Source organism: Ciconia boyciana, chromosome 11 (assembly GCF_034638445.1).
Source record: "Ciconia boyciana chromosome 11, ASM3463844v1, whole genome shotgun sequence".
Taxonomy (NCBI): Eukaryota; Metazoa; Chordata; class Aves; order Ciconiiformes; family Ciconiidae; genus Ciconia; species Ciconia boyciana.
The window spans coordinates 7944041-7965549 of NC_132944.1; the positions used below are offsets into that span (position 1 = coordinate 7944041).

The 21509-nt window shown below is 43.8% G+C and overlaps 1 protein-coding gene across 6 annotated transcripts in view; it reads left to right on the forward strand.

Annotated features, from left to right (window-relative positions):
• The window catches only part of FANCD2 (FA complementation group D2), a 56200-nt gene that overhangs the window by 26556 nt on the left and 8135 nt on the right, over positions 1-21509 (forward strand). For 5 of the 6 annotated variants that reach the window (XM_072876498.1, XM_072876496.1, XM_072876497.1 and 2 more), the window contains 16 exons: positions 568-641; positions 730-870; positions 2036-2136; positions 2438-2553; positions 4474-4582; positions 6489-6587; positions 9341-9450; positions 10915-11061; positions 12206-12322; positions 13253-13381; positions 13581-13699; positions 15322-15435; positions 15996-16123; positions 17479-17578; positions 19929-20051; positions 20876-20969. In XM_072876498.1, the coding sequence (XP_072732599.1) occupies positions 568-641; positions 730-870; positions 2036-2136; positions 2438-2553; positions 4474-4582; positions 6489-6587; positions 9341-9450; positions 10915-11061; positions 12206-12322; positions 13253-13381; positions 13581-13699; positions 15322-15435; positions 15996-16123; positions 17479-17578; positions 19929-20051; positions 20876-20969 (1821 nt within the window). The remainder of the gene's footprint in view (positions 1-567; positions 642-729; positions 871-2035; positions 2137-2437; positions 2554-4473; positions 4583-6488; positions 6588-9340; positions 9451-10914; positions 11062-12205; positions 12323-13252; positions 13382-13580; positions 13700-15321; positions 15436-15995; positions 16124-17478; positions 17579-19928; positions 20052-20875; positions 20970-21509) is intronic. The other variant, XM_072876499.1, reaches the window with a different exon arrangement.

Below are 21509 nucleotides of genomic sequence, written 5' to 3' on the forward strand. Positions count from 1 at the left end.
AAGGAAGGAGGGCTTCTCCTTTTTCCTTGCAAGACTGAAATGTAAAAGCAAGCTAAGGTTCTTCTCGCAACATTTGTGCAGGGTTTTTTTGGTCTTTTCATTGTCTGTTTGTCCAGTCTCTGTCACATCTATTACTTTACTTCTCCCTTAATTGTTTCTAACAATGTAAGCATGTGAAGTATATGGAACACCTGGAAATAAAACTTTGCCAGCACTTTACAGCCATTTCATTCTGATGATTGGCTCTTAGGATAGAGAACTTCCAGAACTTCCCATGGCTGCTTTCCTCTTCCAGCCAGCTGCTCTGCCTCTCTGCAGCACTGTGGAACTTGTAGACAAGCCTATGTCCAAAGAGCAGGGAAGAAATTGGTTGTCCATACTTAGCAATGTTTCCTGGCTTTGTCTCTAAAGGCAGGCCTTGGCTCTCCTTGCAGGCAGTGGGCTTCATTGCTGTGACTGTTCCAGGATACTTTTGCTTGGCCTTATCTTCTGCATCTTCCACTGCTGCAGTTGAAGCTTTCTTCACTGAGCCCCTTTGCTGAGCAGGTTTTTTTCCTTTCTTTCTAGGACGAGTTTGGGAAGAGTTTGGTGGAGGACTTTCCCAGTGATTTTGTGGTGGATCTCAACCCCACAGTGGATGGGTATGCTAATCACAGGCTAAGTATTTGTAACGTTTCTGTCACTGAGAACTGAGTTTGTCAACAAGAGCTTGTCTGTCTCTCCTTGCAGTTCGTTCTTGTTCCCAGTGAAGTCCTTGTACAATCTGGATGAAGATGAAAGTCAGGGAGCAATTGCTATTAACCTCTTACCATTGGTGTCGCAGAGCGAGCTTGGCAGGGTCACTGATGGAACGAGTAGCCAAAGTAAAAGGTACTTTGACACTTACCTTTGCAGTCATCCTACAGTTAAAGGAATTATTTTCATTTGGTGCGCTACACCGCTATCAGCCCTGCCTGCCAAAGTGCCTGATAAGGAGGTGGTCAGAGAATTTACCAGTTTCCGATATTCTTTTCCTTCTCTCACTGTTAGACATATTCAGATAGGTCTAGAGGCATAAGCTGGTGGGGAACTGGCAGTCTGTTCTGGCTCAGGCTGTTTAGGTGATCTTGGGTAAGTCATGCTGCATCTGCCTTGTTTCTCATCTGTCGTATGAGAATAGTAGCTCTTTCTTCCAGTGTTATTGTGATATTGAATGCCATATTGAGATGTATAGGCAACTTTGAGGTGGCAAAATTAATATTTTGAGTGATGATTCTCAAATAGTCACCAAGGACTTAGTGTGTGTCAACAGTACACAATGCATTCTTGCCTTCAATTGTACTTTGACAACGTAGACTTGTGCTCCAGAGCAAAACCACAAACGTGCAGCCACAAGTGAAATTTGACTGAGAAATATGGGCTTTGTCTTTGGAGAATGGAACGGGAAGCATGTAAGAAATAAAGACATCTAATTAAACAGTAGTGCATGAAAGTTAAAGATAATAAAAGGCACTTTTTTTTTAACTGGCACCTTCATATCCTGCATAATTTATTGTCATGAGATTTTGTTGACATTTCAGTTGTGCTTAAAAAAAAAAAGACATGATCACTTTAAAATGAAATACAGCTATTTTACATGCATCAATGGAAAAAAAATTAATTTTCCTCACTCAGAATGTGACCAGCAGCATGCTACAAAATGTTCAAGAAGGTTTCTCCACTGCTCACAGCTGTATTTTGCACAGTTTCTTACAGTTCCTTCTGAATTATTCAACTTTGCTTTCTACCAGAAATAAATCTGAACCCGTTTTTTGTCCATTACAGCAGTTTTTCTGTCCTTATATGCTTTTCCAGAAAACTGGTGATCACAATTTTTTTTTTTTTTATACATATGGTGCATTTCTGCTCTGTGTCACTGAGACTTGCAAGAAGCAAAATAGAAGGCATAGGCAAGGTGGCATGGGGAGTAGATAGGACATAATGGAAAAGTGATGGGCATTGTGGGTGTATATAAAACATAGGACCCACTCCATTTCTTTTTTTTTTTCCCCTGCAGGGTAGTGTCACCGATATGTCTGTCACCCTGTTTCCGACTGCTGAGGCTCTACACTGGAGAGCAAAACAGTGGAAGCCTGGAGGAGATTGATGCCTTATTAGGTATGGGAAATGGACCTTTCCTAGAGAGACTGTCTGTTCCTGCCCCAGATCTGCAAAGGCTTCCTGCAGTTGTAGGAAGAATTGTGCAGTTTGTGAAGGAGGCTGATATGCTCTGTTGCCCACAAAGTGGAAGGGAGGCAGGGGACGTAATTGCTTTGTCTGTGGATGGAGTGGCTGACGAGGCTTACTCCAGATAGCCATTGAAATTGATACAGGTTTTGGTAAGAGACTTTGTCCATGCAAAGACCAAAGGATGGGTAGCAAACCCAGTCCAACATATTCTCTTCCTGCTTTGTCCCAGGCTGTCCCCTGTACCTGACTGACCTGGAGGTTGAAGGGAAGCTGGACTCTCTATCCAAGCAGGAACGGGAATTTCTGTGCTCACTCCTGTTCTATGCTCTCAACTGGTTTCGTGAGGTGAGTAGAGCCTTGTCTGCAGGTTCTGCAGTGTTACTGAGGAATAGCACTTGCACACGCTAACCCTAGGCTTCAGGGGTGCAATTGTTGTTGAAGAAGAGTCTTACCTCTTGGAAACCTTCTCCAGCAAGGTCCTGGTGATCTCTCTGTTCTTCTCTTCATTATCATTTATCCTTTATCCTGCTGCTAGCAGCAGCTCTGCTTTCTTGGACAGAGGCTCTAAGAACTGCCTTGCTGATGTGAATTTTCTACTTGCTACTCAGCTGCAGTCTGTACACTCTGGCACATTTCAGTGTATGAAAATCAGTTTTGCTGTTGCAGGGAGGATGCTGTAAACCCCAAATATCTGTCTAAACTGTCAGAAAGAAAAGGTCAGTCTCACCATGCTGGAGAGCAGAGGAGTTGCCAGCTGGTCAAGGGCATTGATTGTTGCCCTCTGCTTGGCATGTGTGAGGCCCTGCCTGCAGTACTGTGTCCAGTTTGGGGCTCCTATTGTCATTCTGGAGCGAGTCCAGCGGAGGGCACCAGGCTGATAAGGGGCTGGAGCACATGGCATATGAGGAGAGGCTGGCAGAGCAGAGGTTGTTCAGCCTGGACGGGGGAAGCCGGAGGGGAGGGCATGTTGTGGTCTTTTACTTTGGTCTTCTGTTACCTAACAGAAAGGTTGTGCTCCACTTCCAGAGAAGCTGTGCCTTTCTTGGAGATGCTCAGTGCTCTACTAGAAAAGGCTTTAAGCAACCTGTTTAGTTAATGCTGCTTTGAGCAGGGTGTTGGACTAGAGGCTTCCACAGGTCCCTTGCAAATTCGGTTGTGATTGTGTGCTTTGTTCTATACCTCTGTGAGCTTACAGAAGGGTGAAATGCAGTGCCTTCAAGCAGATTTGGACCATGTATTTGCTAACATCAATGATCAGTGGGAATGTTCCCTGCTGGGGTTATTCTGATAACATGAGCTATGTCAGAGTTGATGCAGTTCCACATCCACAGTCCTCCCTGTTCCTGCTCTTCTCCCAGGACTGCCTCTTTCCTGGCAGACTTGGGAAGTGCCAACGGGTCTCCAGAGCCACAAGGAGCACAGAAACCTGGCGAGGTGCTGTCTGCTCATTCCTCTTCTTCAGTTAATATTAGACCTGTAGGTATTACTCTATTGCTTTTTGTAGATTTGTCCTGGTTTCAGCTGAGATAGAGTTAATTTTCTTCATAGAGGCTGGTGTGGGGCTGTGTTTTGGATTTGTGCTGAAAACAGTGTTGATAATACAGAGATGTTTTAGTTGTTGCTGCACTGGTCAAGGACTTTTCAGCTTCCCATGCTCTGCCAGGTGCAGAAGAAGTTGGGAGGGGACACAGCCAGGATAGTTGATCCAAACTGACCAAAGGGCTATTCCATACCATATGGCGTCATGCTCAGTATATAAAGCTGGGGAAGAAGAAGGAAGGGGGGGACGTTCGGAGTGATGGCGTTTGTCTTCCCAAGTAACCATTACGCGTGATGGAGCCCTGCTGTCCTGGAGATGGCTGAACACCTGCCTGCCCATGGGAAGGAGTGAATGAATTCCTTGTTTTGCTTTGCTTGTGTGCGCAGCTTTTGCTTTACTTATTAAACTGTCTTTATCTCAACCCACGAGTTTTCTCACTTTTACTCTTCTGATTCTCTCCCCCATCCCACTGGGGGGGAGTGAGCGAGCAGCTGGGTGGGGCTGAGTTGCTGGCTGGGGCTAAACCACGACAAGATTGCACCAATTATGTCCATGTTCTCATAGGCTTCTGAAGAGCTTTGTTCATGCAGTCTGGATCTGGCCACACAGGCCACTTGTGCTGTGTTGTGTGTTTATTCAGGACTTGAGGATGTTATTCAGAAAAGAAGAAGTAGAAAAGTGGGTACAAATCGCCTTAAGTCAGTGAGTTTGGTTTGTATCTTTAGGTTGTAAATGCCTTCTGCCAGCAACAGGACGCTGAGATGAAGGGGAAAGTTTTGACTCGATTACAGAACATCACAGAGCTGCAGACTGTGCTGGGAAAATGCTTGGCAGGTGAGTATGAAACATTTGTATGTTCTGGGCCTGCACCAGCTGTGAAGTGAAAGGGATTGGCTTAAACATCAATGGAGGAAGTATATGGTAACACATACTGCGTTTTTACAGTGGCCTAAGAGTTCATGCATGGACAGCTATTGTTTTCAGTTTGAGTCCAAACTGCCCTTCTCAGTCACCTCCTCAGTGACATCTCTTTGTTCCCAGGCAGACTTGGCAGAATCTGCCTGCATATGGTGGATACTGGAGTAAACCAGCCTCTATCCTAAAGAAACAGGGTGTTTCTCCAGTATTCAGATTGTAACAAGCTGTTAAGGGATGTTATAAGCATCTGCTGCCTCCAGCTGCTCTGGGCCCATGAATTCCTCCTGCCCGGCTGCTGGAGCCCAGCGTGGAGACCCTGAGGTTTCTGTCCCAGGCTGATGGACACAGGACTGCCACAGACAAGGTGCTGCCTTCAACAACACCTATGTATAGGACTTGTATAAAACATAAGTACAGGCACTCAAGTCCCCGTCCTGCTCTTCAGCTGGTTAAGACTGAAGTTCACTAGTGAAGGCACACAAACAAAACACTCTAGAGTCACAAGCACACAAACATTTGCAGATCCCACAAGTGCTGGCACAGTCCCTCCGTCTGCCCAATAGCCTGCCCAGATCCCAGGCCATCTAATCTGCTCCATGCATCCTTACTCACTGGCTATTCCAGCTTGCTGCTCACTAGCAAACAGACATATACACTCACACACTCATCACACAAAGTCTATGTGACCTGTAGCGATGCTCCCAAGACCTATGGCACCTTTAACTACTGACACCGAGACCCTCACTCACTCCAGTTGCTGGCACCTCAGGCTCAGGGTGGACCAACTCTAGTTGCTGGCCCAGTGTTTACTCACAGAGGTCTCACCAGTAGTTGGCATTTAGTCCTTGTGGCACACGTGCGCACACGCACACACAGAGGATAGTGAGATTACACTGAAATGTAGTTAAGAAAGTACTTAATAAGCTGATAGGACAGACTGCAGTGATCAGGCGCAGGGTTTAGTCAGACAAGCATACTGATCAGACAGTTCTACTGACCAGCAGTACTTTACTCATGGCCAGTCCCTTTTACACTGTTTCTGCCCATTCCCCTCTTTGTTCCCCCCCACCCCACTTCCCTGCACATTCCTTCATTAATTTGCATAGTTCTACCCCTCCATCAGGATATCCCAAATCCTCAAATTCCTCTTTTTCCTCCCATCTTATCAGTTACAAAGTCCAGGTGTCCATTCCCAAAGCCGTGCCTGGAGTTTTTTAATGGCCCATCAGTTACAAACTGGAGACTTTTGGTCTTTGGCATTGTCTCCATTATCCCTTGTCTACCAGGTTTGTGTCTGTCTATTCTTGTTTATGGCTTCCCCTTTACTTATTCTCTCCTTTTACATTACTTATTATCTCCAGTCTCCTTTGATAAGATAAATGTAATGAAGAATACACTGTCACCTTCCACATACCCTTACACAAGCTGTCCATTAAGATCTGTGTTTGTAAACCAACAAACCAACTTCATCCTAAATAAAGTACAGCCTCAACACCTTTCTGCTGCTCCGAGAGCACTACAGGGCCAGCATGGAAAGGGCTCAGATGTGCTAGAACAACCCTTTAAGCTTCACCAATGTGGTCAGGTGTCCAAGGACAGCTGAGCACTCATCCTTCCTGGCTGGAGGAATGCAAAGGGCTGTAATTCCAGTGCAGTGCAGACGTACAATAAGGCTAATTGGAGCTAAATCCACCTAAGCAGAAGAGCAGAGGGACGTTCACCAGGATGGTGAAACATGGTACTTCCTCTAGACATGTATCTTGCCTGTATTTTGTCATTCAGGAGCTGAACTAACCCAATTTCTACATGTTGGCTCTTTCAGCAACCCCTGGCTATGTGCCACCACCAGCTACTTTTGATTCTGAAGCCCTGGAGGCTGTACCGTCCATTAATGCTGTTGGTCCAGTGAGAAAAAGGAATGGTAAAGAGAGTTTAAAACATTTAAGCAAATAAATGTGATGTGGGGTTTGACTGGCATATTGCACTGCAGCCATTGCACTTGTGTGTGCATAAAGCACAGAATTCCTGGCAAGGTCTATCTAGCTTGAAATCTTATCTGAGCAACTCCTGTTGCAGCTGAAGTGGACATGTAAAAATATCCTTCTCCAGACTATCCAGGTGCTGGATAGTCTATCTCCTTGGGAAAGCTTATTCTTAGCATGTAACAGTGAAAATCCAGGGCTTTCATTGACTGTTTTCACCTGCCAAAGTATTTTCTGCAGCAATAAGTTTTGTTGCCTTTGCCGGGTTAGTGCAATTGTCTGCTACTGAACCTGTGGCTTGAGCTGCCCTGCAAATCTCTGACCTTTAGGTTGTACCTAACTGATCTCTTAGGAACCTTGTCATGGTTCTACTGCACAAGGAAATGGTTCCTTCATCCTTTCCCATTGCTAGCTCCCACAGAGAAGAAACAGAACTTGCCTTTCAGTTTTTCAAGCTGAAGTAGATTTGCTTTGTTCTTTCTGTGTCTAGTTCTACTTCTAGTTTAGATTAACACTTCCTGGGAGTTTGTCTGCCTTTGAGGCAAACTGGACAAATATTCACATTCCATTCGATGAAAACAACTGGAGGAGGCCACAGATTAGAGAGCCCTTTTCTCCTGTGGCAAACCCATTCTGCAGGGACTGGACCTGTCACGTAAGAGTGATTAAGGCAGATGGAAAGTCATGACTATGTTCTGCAGACAAGAGGGGGATCCACCACTTTAGATACTTTATTTTGAAGGAGCAGAAGTAAGTGCTCAGACTAGCAAGCCCAGACCAGACTAAGAGATTCCTGAGCTTAGCTTGTCTTGCCTACAAAAAAAATCAGTGAGTGCTGTGACCATGGGTCGCAGCCTTGAGAACACACAGTTTTGACACCAACCTTGCTCCTCCTTTAGGTTTGCAGCATCTCAGTGTAGCTGAGCTAAATTAAATAGTTTACTGCCAACAAATAGGGGAAGGGAAGGCTTCACTCTCCCCCTCATGCCTGCATTCTCATCTGCCTGATTTCCTGCCAGTGTTATTACATGGTAGCTATTTTGGCTATTTACTTTTTGCTAGGTTAGTTTTTTTGCTATTTTAACAAGTTGACTGCTTAACCAGTGATCAGGCTTCTTGCGTCAGTCCGAGGCAAGTGTCAGGTGTGTATGGCTGGGAAGAGGAGAAAGAGGTAGTAGGAGGAGCAGGACTACCCCTAGCCATTAGATCAGCTCAAGCACTGTCATAAAATCTAGCTGAAGACTATTCCTCAGAGCAAAGGGAACAAGGAGCTCCTTAGGAGAGACATGACATTATCAAATTCACTTTCCAGTCTGATTCAGAGGGTTTATTTATTATGACATGGAAGACCTTCTCCTGTCTGACTCTGCTCTTCCAAGATAATGCAATAAAAGATGCAGCTTCATTGATACTGTTTCACTTCATCTGTGGCCCGGCCCTCAGAAAGGATCACAGAGATACAAAAGCAGAAGTCTCTGATGTTCATCAGCGCAGCAGTTATAAAATTGCAGATGAAAGTGTATGCCAAAATTTGCACTTGTTGGGGATTTCCCTGAGCATTCCCTTCTCCAGGTTGCTTATGAAGTTGAATAAAACCAATTCCTGAGGGACTTAATGGCTGATTCAATCTGAAAAGTGCACATCAAGTACTACCCTTTGCTGCTTCTCCTCTAACAAGCTTTCAGTCCAAGAAAGCACTATTCCAGTTCAGTTCCTTAATAGTTTTCAGTGTAAAACTTTGTCAAAGTCTTTTTGGAAATCTAAATCTCTTCTGGCTGATGGATCCCGTTTATCCCCATGATACCAACACCCTGGCAGGCTAGCGGCAGGCAAGGTTTTCCCCTGCAGAAGCCCTGCTGACTTTTCCCCAACAGACTGTATGTCCGTGTGCTCAGTGATCTTATTTTTTATTGTAGACAGCTCTGCCATTTTCCCACTGAAGGCAGATAGACTCACCGGTCTTTAATTCTCTGGATTCTCATTAGATCCCTTTTTATTAAGAGGAATTACATTCTCAAGCTATTGGTCCTCTGGCACTGTGGCCAGCAGTTCTGAAATGACGCACTTGAATTCCTTTGGGGACCTTGTGTGAATGTCACCTGGCCCTGGTGACTTATTGGCTGTCTGGTCTAATACATCCTGTGCAATTACTTGAAATCAATGTAGTTTCTTTGCTCTCTCCACTACTTAGTGCATCAACTATGAGAATCTCCCTACCATTGTCAGCAGTGAAGACGGTTGCAAGGAATTCATTGAGTTACTCTGCTGGTGGCTTGGCATCCCTGCAAGTTCATTCCATAGTTGTGTCTTATCTTCCTTTTCTAGGTGTTCTTCCTTTCTCAGTACTGTCTCTGAGGAAGAAACATTAAATTTGGGTTCAAGCATTTTTTAAGACAATGCCCCACTCATTTTTGCAATCACTTCATAATGTTTAAACTACAGTAAGAACAGTGAGACTTGCTTTAATTTCTTACTGTGATTTTATAAAAGAGAAGCTGGTTGTGGGGGAGCCCCAAATGCATTTGACTCTTTTGGATTGTGATCCTGGCTACGGATGACATGCAACCTGTGCATGCTCCATGCTTTCTTAGGGCTGATTAAAGTACAGCCTGTGCCATTTCCCTGGCTGCAAGTGCTGTCTAGTGTTGAGCACAGTGTAGCCTTTGTTTCTGAAGTTGCTTTTCTCTTTAAGGAAGGAAAAAAAAGGCTGATGGCAGCAAAGCTGGCTCTGCAGATCGTTCTCAAGCAGATGACAGTTCTGAGGGAAACCAGCCTGATACTGAGCTCTCTGAGCTGGAGAAGGTAGGTGTATACTCCTGGGGACTTGCAAGAAAGACTGACTAGGGAAGATGACATAGAAGCATAAACAAAAGCTTTGAGAGAGGGGTTGTTCATTTCAAAAGTTAATCACAGTCAAGTGGTTCAGTTCTGCTTTCTGACACTTGCCTGCCATCTGGATTTTGAAAATTGTCGTCTGCAGAGGCCAGTCACTCTCCATCAGGCAGTGTGGTTCAGGGTAGTGCAAATGTACAGAATTATCAATAATACTATTAGTTACTATGTGGTTAAGACTATGCAAGGTTTCCATTTTAAGCCAGTGTCCCATATCTCAAATTACTGCAATAACCTGCCATTCCAAGACTCAGGTCAGAAATTGTGAGATGAATCTGGAAAATACAAACCCTGGTAAGGACTGTATCTCCCACTGATTCTAGTCTGCTTCAGTCACGGGTGCTCATTTTGCAAATTTTCCTTCAGGTATTTAATCAATGTATTAATGATAAGGCATCTTTAAAATTATCCATTTTCATCACACGCTAAGAACTATTTCCCAAACCCATCAACTGATGAATTATTGGATTTTATTTCTTGTTCTTTTGAATAAGCTCTTACAGTATTGTCATCATGTCTGGAATGCAAGATCTGTGCTGGCTGAAAGAGAGAAGCCAGGGAAGTGTGCCTAGCTTTGGGCTCAGCATCCTGGGGGCTGGAATCTCATAAGCATCCCACAAGGCCCCACTTCCACCACTGTTAACTAATAAATGTTATTCAAACTCCATTTTATCAATTTCAGCCAGGCAAACGTGCTTGTACTTCCCTGCTATTATACAGATATGATAACTGTGTCAGATATGATAAGAAAGTCACTTAAGTTACAAGGAATAAGCAAAGTCTCAAATAGTTTTGGGAAGGAATGTACCTAATTTTTCTTACTTAACTAGAGTACTGGTCCCAGACTAGTCCTTAAATGCCGTGCTCTGCCCAGGGCAACAGAATACAGAAATCCTCTTGTGAGCCACATGTAACATACGTTGGCTCCCGCGACAGGGTTGTGTGGAGTGAATCTCTAAGAACTTACAGGTTGTCAACCGGAGGCAACAGAGCATCCCATAGTTTACCATCCTGGTATTTATCAAAGATAAAAGCATTTGCCTTCATCTCTCGTGGTGCTTATGGATACTTATGGTGCAAGTCCAGAATGGGTTTCATGATGGCCACTGATTCACAGAAAGGAGATAGCAAAGATTATTCCAGTTTCCTACGTATTTTTTTTGCTAGAAAATTTTTAGTGACTTGTACAGTCCAAAATGAAAATGCTTCTTATTCTATGTGCTTGTCTCTCTACTCCTATCATGAATTCTTCTTAGTCTTTTTTTCAACCTGGCACAAAATATATAAATCAGTGTGAAACAAATAGCTTTATTTGAGCTAGAAAGTCTTATAGTCTTGCAGGTTGCAACCTTAATTCTGCCATTTACTTTTCAGACTGCTGCTGAGAGAGAGGCAGGAAATCCTCTGTCACAGCTGCAGGGCTATCGCCCGTACTTCCGAGAATTAGACCTTGAAGTGTTCACTGTACTTCACTGTGGGCTGCTGACAAAGTCTGTCTTGGACACAGAGATGCATACAGAGGTGAATGGAACAGCATAAAACCATACTGATGAGGCTTTGTGTAACTGCCTCTCTCAGGGGCCTTGGCCCATTGAAATGGACGGAAGATTGATGTTATGAGGTGTTGCTCCAGGGCTGTGAGCTAGGTACTGGGGAGAATTTGCCCCCAAAGAAACCAAAGTACTTCAAAGCACTGAGATGAAGAGGACTTTCCTGAGAACATCAGACATGTAGGGTAGCAATGTTAAAAACAAAGTAATATAAATGTTGCATAAAAGGAAAAAAGATACAGTATAACATGTATAGACCTAATGGAAAGAAAGGGGCTTTAATATTGAACGCTGCTAAGCTGTAGGATGTTAAATACACTAAGAGGCAGCTTGCCTTTTAAAAAGAACGTATGACATCTAAGTAAAGCCCATGTTGCAAAAAGGCGAGTGTCTCAAGGCATCAGCGGATCGGAAACTCAGCACAAATATGGAACTGGTGTTATGGATGCACCCTCAGTGGGCAGGGTCCTGTTTATCACCTGGGAGCTTATATTAAAACTGCATTGCTATGGATGTGTCAAGCAGAAGTGCTTAATTTTGTTACCCTCTTTGCAGGCAGGCTCAGTCCATCTGGAGTCTAATTTTGTTAGGCTACAGTAAGATTTTTAAAACGTGAAAAGGCCATGGCAGGCTGGAGTACCGCCTGGCCTGCTCCAAGGACAGCTGTCTCTCTGCATGCAGGTCACAGGCCAACTTGAAGACTGTTTGACAAGTCTCTTGGGCTATGTGGCACATTATTTCAAATTACTTCTTGACTGTTACTCAGTTGGTGAATTTTGTGACTCTTTGGGCTTAAACCTCTTTTTATCCTTAGGAGCTTATTTTCAATGTCATTGTACATAAATCAGTTCTCTCTCAGTAGTTAAGTGTTACTGACATTGCCTCAGCTATGTTCAGAGCACCAGGTTTGCTTCACACTTTAAGTAACCAGAACCAATGCCCCATAGCTGCAATGGGGGAAGACCTAAAACCCTAGCATCTACCAAATAGGTCCCTGGCTGAAGTTAACTAAGCCAGGACTCATAACTGGAAATGGAGGGGGTGAACTTGAGCTTCAAGGCACTACAATTACATCTGGGTCCTGGGATTGACTGTTCTTGTAATTGTAATTGCAGGCTCGTGAAGTTGTGCAGCTGGGGCCTGCTGAACTTTGCTTCCTTCTGGATGACCTGTGCTGGAAGCTGGAACATGTGCTGACCCCATGCTCCACAAGGAGAGTGCCCTTTCCAAAGGCAAGTACAGCAGCAGCCAATGGGTCTAGACCTGGGCTGAGGCAGGGCACATCAGTGGCCTCCAGGCCTTTCCCAAAAGAAATGTTTTTCAGAATTATTTTCACCTGACAGTTAAATGGAAGTCTGATGCCCAACTGTGTGTCAGAGCAGCACTTGCTTTTTCAAAAGACACTTCTGTACCACTTCCCTCACTGAAGTGTTTGCAGCATCTGGTTCTCTGCATGTCTCAGGAAAGGGTATATAACTGAGGGAAAGCCTTGTAGCCTCAAAACTCAAGTGACCCTCTTCCTAGCCCTCCTTGGGGAGACTGGCTCTGCTGTTCAAAGAAGCAGCTCAGGTTAGGCAGGCCAGATAGCTGCTGCATCCAGCAGAAGCTGCCACATCCAGCAGAAGCTGCCAGATCTGTGTTTCTGCTTTTTTCTGCAGTCTTTAGAAGAACGCCCTGAGTGCAGTGACTCCTTGCATTCCTGGCTGATGCCTTCAGGAGGAAAGTAAACATGTGTGGCCCACTGCATTAAACTATGAGAAATTCACTACAACCTGATGGACTCCATCATATTCAGTGTTCTTTCTCCTTGTCTTTCTACCTATCTTAATTCCCACGTGCAGAGACTGCCTTCTCTTAGTGTTTGAGTAAAATGTTGGACTCTATGATCTTAAAGGTCTTTTCCAACCTAAATGATTCTATGATTCTATAAAAGAGCTACATGTCACATCAGTTTTATTCTTTTCATCGAATGTTATCCACTTGTCTGAGTTAGTGCTGGTTGTTCAGCAGAAGCCAATTTTCTTACTCTGTGACCCCTCCTGATAGAATGTATGACATCAGGAATTGCACTGCTCAGAAGCAGTCCAAGAGGTAGCACTTGATGTGAAGTTATTCTCAGGTAAGGCTGATGAAGTGACTTTAATCTTTTGGGTTTGCTTCAGGAAAGAGGCTACAAGGATATTGGCTTTTCCCACCTATGTCAGAGATCCCCCAAGGAAGTTGCTATGTGTGTAGTCAAGCTACTAAAGCCACTGTGTAATCACATGGAGAACATGCACAACTACTTCCAGGTCAGTAGGCAGCAATTTTGACTGAAAAAACTGTCAAGTTTTGTCACCTGTAAAGGTATTTTTAGTTTTGTTTGTGGGGAAAAAGAGAGTCGCTTTGTTTTCTTCAGGTTTTTTAAACATGGAATTTACAGAAATGGGTTCTTGTGCCATTATCTTTCCTTGGAATAGCATTTAATAAATTATTTGTTTTGTATTAAAGTCAGTTGTTACACAAAATCGGGGTGTGGAAGATGAACCAGGAGTGAACATCCAGGAGCACCAGCTGATGTCCTCTTGTTACCAACAGCTGTTACTAACTTTTCGCTCTCTATTTGCTTGGTGAGTTTAAACAAAAAGTATATAGTCGCCTAAATGAGCATAGTCTGTTTATTGCTTCCTCTTCTTGTTCCTTTTCTTTAAAGTGTTTGTACCCAGCAAATGGCCTATCAGCCATGCAGAACACCACACTGCAGTGGCTGGAGACTTTTAAGCACTTTATAGTTATGTCAAGCTTTATTGTCTGATCCTGAGCTGAACTGAAACTGTAGGTGATTAACAGTGAATGCACGATGAGGCACTGAACTGGCTAGAATTCAATGTGGTTTTGGATCAAGACCAGCATAAGTGACATACTGGCACACCTAGTTGTGCAACTCCCATTCTGCCTAGGGTTCTTGGAATGTCTTACCCAGTAAGTTCCGCTCATCCTCTGCTAAATTGTCACTGCCTGAATCCTGGGCAATGAAAGAATGTCTTTTGCCAATGGGAAAGGATGAATGTATACTTCATTGACGAAAGGCCTGTGCTGCTGATGCACTCGAACTGGATTCATAAATGCCAAACTCAACAATGCATGTGCAGCCTGGATTTGACCTCTGCGTCTGCTAATGTAATCCAGGATAGCATCATAGAAGTTTTTTCTGAAGCCTAATTTAGATCTGTGTGCTAAAAGTGTTTTACCTTTGTACGTAAAAAAAACAGTGGTGATTGTGTAAAAAGTGTATGAGGTCTGAGCTCTGATTCTCCTGTTGGCCACTGCTGGAGCCTCAAGGATCCTGGTCCACTCCTGACTATTTCCAGATTGGTCATTTTCTCATTAGCCAGTATGAATGGTGGTTGTTCCTGAGTGTACGCATCTTGTAAACCAAAGAAACTGACCCACTTTGTAACCACGGAGAGCTCAAGATCAGTTTTGCTGTTCAGTTTGGATAGAGAGTAACATGATTCTGTTTTGGTGTAGGTCCAGCAGCCATATATTGGGGCTAACTGTCCAGTCACTTAAGTCCAACAACCAAATTACAACTCCTTTTACATACATTTAATCAAGCTCTCTTATATTACCGATTGTTAATTAACTTGTGTGTTAAAGGTGCACTTGAGCATCACCATTATCAAGTGTATGTGTTCAGTCTGTAGATCTAGAACATGAAGGCATTTGAGCCTTTTCAGAATGCATATCCTCATTGAATGATTTCACAGATGCTGGTAGTTCAAAGAATTAATGAAGATCTCTACAGTTTTCCTCCCTGTTAGGCTCCTACCTGTCGTTCAAGAGGTGACCAGCTACTATCACTGCAGTTGCACAGCAACTGTCATTAGACATCCTCTTTTTTTCAGGCCTGCATAGCATTGTTTTAGTATATATGGACCTCCACTTATGTGAAATGGCCTGTCCTCTCCTAGCCAGGTCTGTGGTCTAATTGAAAAGTTAGTATTGTGTGTGCACAAGGTTTTTTGTTCCCTGGAAAAGATAAAGTGTATATGAACCAAGTTTGCTGTCAAAATCAGTTTTCGGTTTTTTGTGTCCCCTTATAACTTTCATATTGCAGGGTTGTTCTTGCATATCCAGCTTCTTTATTTTTCTTGTTGCAAAAATATGCCCAGATATGCTTTTGCATCTGATACCTCTCTTCCTGCTAGTCTGATGATGAACTGGATATTTTTTTTTTCCCCCCCCTCAGGAATGGTTTTTCTCAGCATGAAAATACTGACTTGCTAAGGTCAGCTCTCCAGGTGCTTGCAGACAGGCTAAAGCCAGGAGAGACAGAGTTTCTTCTTCTTGAGGAGCTGATAAGGTAGAGTCAGTATTTCCCAAGCTTTGAAAGGGATGAATTTCAAGCAGTTTTCCCTGTTTTGTGTGGTCATTATGGGTAAATGGGTGTTTGGGAGCTCTCATAGAGACCATACTACCTTCAGAGAGCTTTGTATTTAACTGAATGGCAGTATAGTCAAACCTAATGAAAAGGAGCTACTAGATTCTAAAACATGCATTAATCTATGGATCTCATTTGTTTGTATGCTATTTGAGACTAGGAGATTAGTGGGATTCACAGAAGGAATGAATATGTTCTGGATAGTTAAAATGCCTACAGGAACACTAGGCAAAAGCAGTGTATAAAGATGTTGCTAGACTTAGAGTGACTGGGGCTTGAGAGAAATCTCTCAGTGACTGAATTTTTATGTACTAGTGGTTGACTACCCCTTCTTCTTTGGAAGGGCACTGCCAGAAGACAAAACACTGGGCTAGGGAGACCTTGGACCTGAGATGATCTAATACTTCCTTTTTATTTATGTGTTTCTGGGAGATTACCCTATCTACACTGTTTTTACCTTTTCCCTTTCCTGTCATCCCCAGTGAGAGTTTTCACTACCTACTGAATTTCCAGCAGAGCGTTCCCAGTTTCCACTGTGCGTTCATCCTCACTCAGCTCCTGATTGCCATCGCTGAGAAACCAATGGCTGGCTGGAAGAAAGAGAAAATGGGTAATGTGTGAAGAACCTTTAATTAGTTTTCGTACTGTCCTTTGCCTGTAAGTCTTGGGTTCTATCTCTGGAGTGCGTCTTTTGGGGGAGAGACTTCCCTTTGGTATCCTAGTAATCTCACTGGGGTGAACAGTCCTAGCCATTAATAAAAGGAATAGCAATAAATGTATTGGAACCTCTTTGGTATTTGTTTTGCTGTGCTTCAGTCACATGCAGGAAGGCAGACTCTAGCTCTCTTTGTTGGTGTTTTTAAAAATTAGCCTCACAGCTTTTAAGAGTTCTAAGAACAAGCCTGCTGTTCAATTTTGGTACCAGTTTAGTCACTGATTATGGAGGTGATCATAGACTTAATCTGATGTAACTTCCTAGTGTAAGTACAGATGTCTCAGTATGCTGTGACAGTTCATTTCCAAAAATTATGGAAATGAACTGCAAATACAGCTGTTACTTCAGGACAGAGGGAGGAAAACCTATGTGTTCTTAACCCCATGCAACAAACATTTTCAATTAAGAGAACTCTTCTCAGGGATTAGGACCTGCAGCATTCAAGCAGATAAGGCATAGATATGCTTGCAGGGAATATACAAGAAAACTAATTGGTCTCCCCTTGGTCACACACTGAAATAAAGACTCCAAACACAGCCACCTCTCTCAGCCATACCTTGTCATACTAAGACACCTCTAGAATTTGTCCTTCTCAGATCCCCATAGCCACTCAGAATTGTAAGTTCCCTACTTTGAGATTATTTTACTATTTTAAACAGTCCCACATTCAGACAACTGCCCACTAAGTGTGGCAGGGAATAACCAATTTTAACTAATAATTTCCTGGTTTTAAACATTTCTGCAAGAGACAAACAGATTTGTTAGCAGTTTTGATTTAAGAAATCTGTAAACTTTAAACTTGCCTGTTCACATTTATTATTATAGCACTATGGCCAAAAAGTCAAGTCACTTGTTATTGGAATTCCATTTCTAGAAATGGATGCCCCAAGGGTTGCATATTGTGTAATTAAAAACAAACAGTTGGCACACTGTAGGAGCTACCAAACAAATAAGGCTTAACATAAGTTTGTCAGGGAGAAATGGCCAGAGATGGATCACAGTTCTGATGTGAATAGGTATTCCAGACCAGGAACACACTGGGTGTCCATATATTTTGTTATCATGATATATGTCCTTGTGGCCTTACTGCTTTTTAGGGGAAATGCATTCTGACTTACCAGAGTTCAGGCATATTGAGGGGTAGCGATACTGTGATCTTTCAAAAAGCCATTTGGACACACTGCCTTTATATGGAAGAAGGCAATTGTCTTGGATTCTTCCTTCAGTAAGTTATCCCTTATCTTTTACAGCTTCACTAGCAAAGCAGTTCCTCTGCCAGTCATGGGTGAAGCCCAGTGGAGACCGAGAGAAGGGCAGCCAGTTCAACAATGCGCTGCATACTCTGCTCTGGTAAGACTCGAGCCATTGACTCAAGCATACCGAGACTCTTTTTCTAATAATTACTGTTGCTGCAGAGGAACGACCCCTCTCAGTCATAACCCTCATACTTACACAGTTTGGCCTAAAGCACTCTTTCTACAGCATTGAAAGACAGTGAGTGATAGGAAGAATTCTGTTAGCCATTGGACATAGAAGCATGTTTGGACCTCATGTTTGCTAGACTATAGCTTGTCAGTATACATCAACACATCTATACATGTATGTGTGCATACATACACATATAGGTGTAGATCTGGACCAAGGTTTTGTTTTCACTAAACTGAAAGCAAATCAGCTCTCACTGAAGTCAAGGAGAGCGGGACTGAATATTAGGTGAAATACAATCACAGGATGGTTGAGGTTGGAAGGGACCTCTGGAGGTCACCTTGTTCCAACCCCCTGCTCCAGCAGGGTGACCTAGAGCAGGCTGCCTGGGACCATGCTGGGCACAACCCTCTGAGCTTGGCTGTTCCGCTAGTTTTCAATCCACCTCACTGTCTGCTCATCCAGCCCATACTTCAACAGCCACTCTATGAGAACCTTGCAGGAGACAGTGTTGAAAGCCTTACAAGTCAAGGTAGACAATATCCCCTACTCTCCTCTCATCTACAAGCCAGTCATTTCATCAAAGGTCAGACATGACCTCCCCTTGGTGAATCCATGCTGACTACTCCCAATTACCTTCTTGTCCTTCATGTGCCTGGACATGGTTTCCAGGATGTTTGTTCCACCGCCTTCCCAGGGATCAAGGTGTCGCTGACTGGCCCTGTAGTTCTGGGTCCTTCCTCCTGCCCTTCTTGAAGACAGGAGTGACATTTGCTTTCCTCCAGCCCTTAGGCACCTCTCCCTATCACCATAATCATTAAAAGATAATTGAGAATAGCCTCACAATGACATCAGCCACCTCCCTCAGCACTCAGGGCCTGTGGACTTCTGTATGTCTAGTTTGCTTAGCTATTTCCTAACCTGATCCTTTTCCACAAAGTCTTCATTGCTCCAGACTTACCCCCACTCTGAGGCATGGGATTTCTGGAGGCCAGTTTTGCTAGTAAAGACTGAGGTGATGAAGGCACTCAGTCCCTTAACGTGCACCTCAGCCTTTTCAATGTCCTGTGTCACCAGGTCCCTGCCCCATTCAGCAGTGGACCCACATTTTCCCTAGTCTTCCATTTACTATTTAAGTACTTAGAGAAGCCCTTGTTTTTAGAGAAGCCTTTGGCACCCCTTGCCACATTCAACAGATTCAACTCCAGGAGGCTTTGGCTTTCCTAACCACATTTCTGCATGCCTGAACAGTGTCTCTATATTCCTCCCAGGTTACCTGTCTCTGCTGCCACCTTCTGTATACTCCCTTTTTGTGTTTGAGTTTTGCCAGGATCTCCTTGTTCATCCATGCAGGCCTCCTGGCATTTTTGTTTGACTTTCTGCTCTTTGGGATGGACTGTTCTTGAGCTTGGAGGAGGCGATCCTTGAATATCAACCAGCTTTCTTGGACCCTTCCTCCCTCTAGGCCCCTGCCCCATGGGAGGAAGATCCATGAAGAGGCCAAAGCCTGCCCTCAAGTCCAGGGTTATGATCTTGCTGTTTGTCGTGCTCCCTTCTCTCAGGATCCTGAACTCCACTGTCTCACAGTCACTGCAGCCAAGGCTGCCTTTGACCTTCCCATCCCCAAAGGGCCCTTCCTTGTTTTTAAGTGTGAGGTCCAGCAGAGCACATCTCCTCATCAGCTCCTCTGTCACTTGTGTCAGGAAGTTACCATTGATGCTCTCCAGGAACCTCCTGGATTGCTTATGCCCTGCTGTGTTGCCCTTCCAGCAGGTATCATGGTGGTTAGTTCCCCGTGAGGAGGCTTGCAAACATGGGGCTACTTCTAGCTATTTGTAGAAGGCTTCATTTACTTGTTCCTGATCCAGGTGGCCTGCAGCAGACACCCACTACAATGTCACCCATACTGGTTGGCTCTTTCCTCCTTACCCATAAGGTCTCAGTTGGCTCATCACCCATCCTTAGGCAGAGCTCCATGCATTCCAGCTGTTCTCTCACGTAAAGAGCAGCTCCATCTCCTCTTCCTGGCCTGTCCTTCCTAAATACAAGAATGAGGAAATATTAAATCGAGGTTTGTTTCAGATCATGGTAGCTTTTAATGACATTACTGTGACAGTTCTAAGTATTGCTTTGGATTTCCTACATATGATTGCCTTTGGCGTAAGAATGAGCTCGACAATTTTAGGCCACATGTTGCAGGTAGGGCAGTGTTCAAGAACTTGCTGTGTTATTCTGCATAATATTTACTGATGAACTAAGCTGATTTTGGATTTAGTGTCTACCTGGAGCACACAGATAACATCTTGAAAGCTATAGAAGAAATCTCCAGTGTTGGTGTTCCTGAACTGATCAACTCTGCCAAAGATGGATGTTCTTCTACTTATCCTACACTAAGCAGGTAATTACATCAGTAGAGACTTTGAATTTCATGAGATGCACAATGGCAATTTCTGCTTTTTAATATTTAATTTTCTTATTTTATGTTCTGCTATGGTTTCATGTTAGTACTGCTATGGACTACTCTGGGCATTTGTAAACATTCTTTTGCAGTATGCAACAGGCTAGTACATGGTTAGCTTTATGGCAAGGTGGAATGCCCTTGTGCATTAACACAATGCTGAGTTTATTATTTGTGAGCCATTTTAATTGAAGAATGAACTGCTGTCTGTCATCAGGTATGTTTCCTCTTTCTGTGCTACTGTGGTGGTATAAAGCACTCCAAAAGTCAGCCTCAGAGGCCTGGGGTGGCTGTAGGCAATCCTGGGCTGGTATGCAGTTTGCAAAAGCACACTCAGTTTCTGCTCCTAGCATAGGAATTCGGAAGCATGGATTCAGGGTGTTTCTGCTCCTACCACAGGAATGTGGAAGCACAGTTTATGCAGGGATGGCCAAAGTTCCTGCGCTTTGGAACTACCAAAATCATCTTATGCTGAGAGCTGCAAAACCTTTCACTGTGCACCCCCAGAGCTACAAAGAAGTGGGTGGTGTCTGTGTGTGGTTCATACTGGGAAAGTGGTAGTGACTTCCCAGGATTCTCCATCTCTCTGGGGGATGGGGCTGGGCTAGACATGCTTATGAGTCCTAGGGTCAATCTCCTGTGATTTCCTATTGAGAAAGATGCCCAGCTGGGTAACCTTCAAGTTTTCAGCATTGTTCTGGGGACAAGACGCCTGTCTAGATACTCAGAGCTGGCTTTTAGTTTTGCTCTCACTTTCTCCACAGGCAGACATTCCCAGTCTTCTTCCGCGTAATGATGGCTCAGCTAGAGAGTTCAGTGAAAAGCATCCCAGCTGGGAAACCATCAGACTCAAGTGAGGTAGGAAAATAAATGCACTGGACTCTTTGAAGGGAAGAAGACATAAGTTAAACTGTACAGTACGATAAAGACGTATAAATTGGAAAGGAATCTACTTCTGAACTTTGTCTAGGAAATGCAGTCAGACAGCTTCATTCATCAGCCAAAACTGATATACAGGGTAACATATAAGTAGCATCCTTTTTTTTTCTGGTTTGTACCATGTCAAAAATCCAGTACATCCAGCAGAAGCTATAACCAGAAAACAGGTCATAATCAGAAAAATATTAAGCTGTGCAGTTGGTCTGTACACCTGGGTGGGAGCACAAAATTATTTTGCAACTAAGAGCTGCTCTGAGAGCAAGGAACTGTGTTAACTTTTAGCATTTTAAGCCATGTGGGTGCTGATCAGGCTGGAATTGCCATTAAGTGGTTTTGCTGTGATAAATCTGCCTGTGGTGAAGCTTTGTTCCTCTGTCTTCAACAACAAGAACAATGCTTTAGGTACAGCAAATGCTGAGACAGCATCCAGAAAGGTGAGAGGAAATACATCATCTTGGG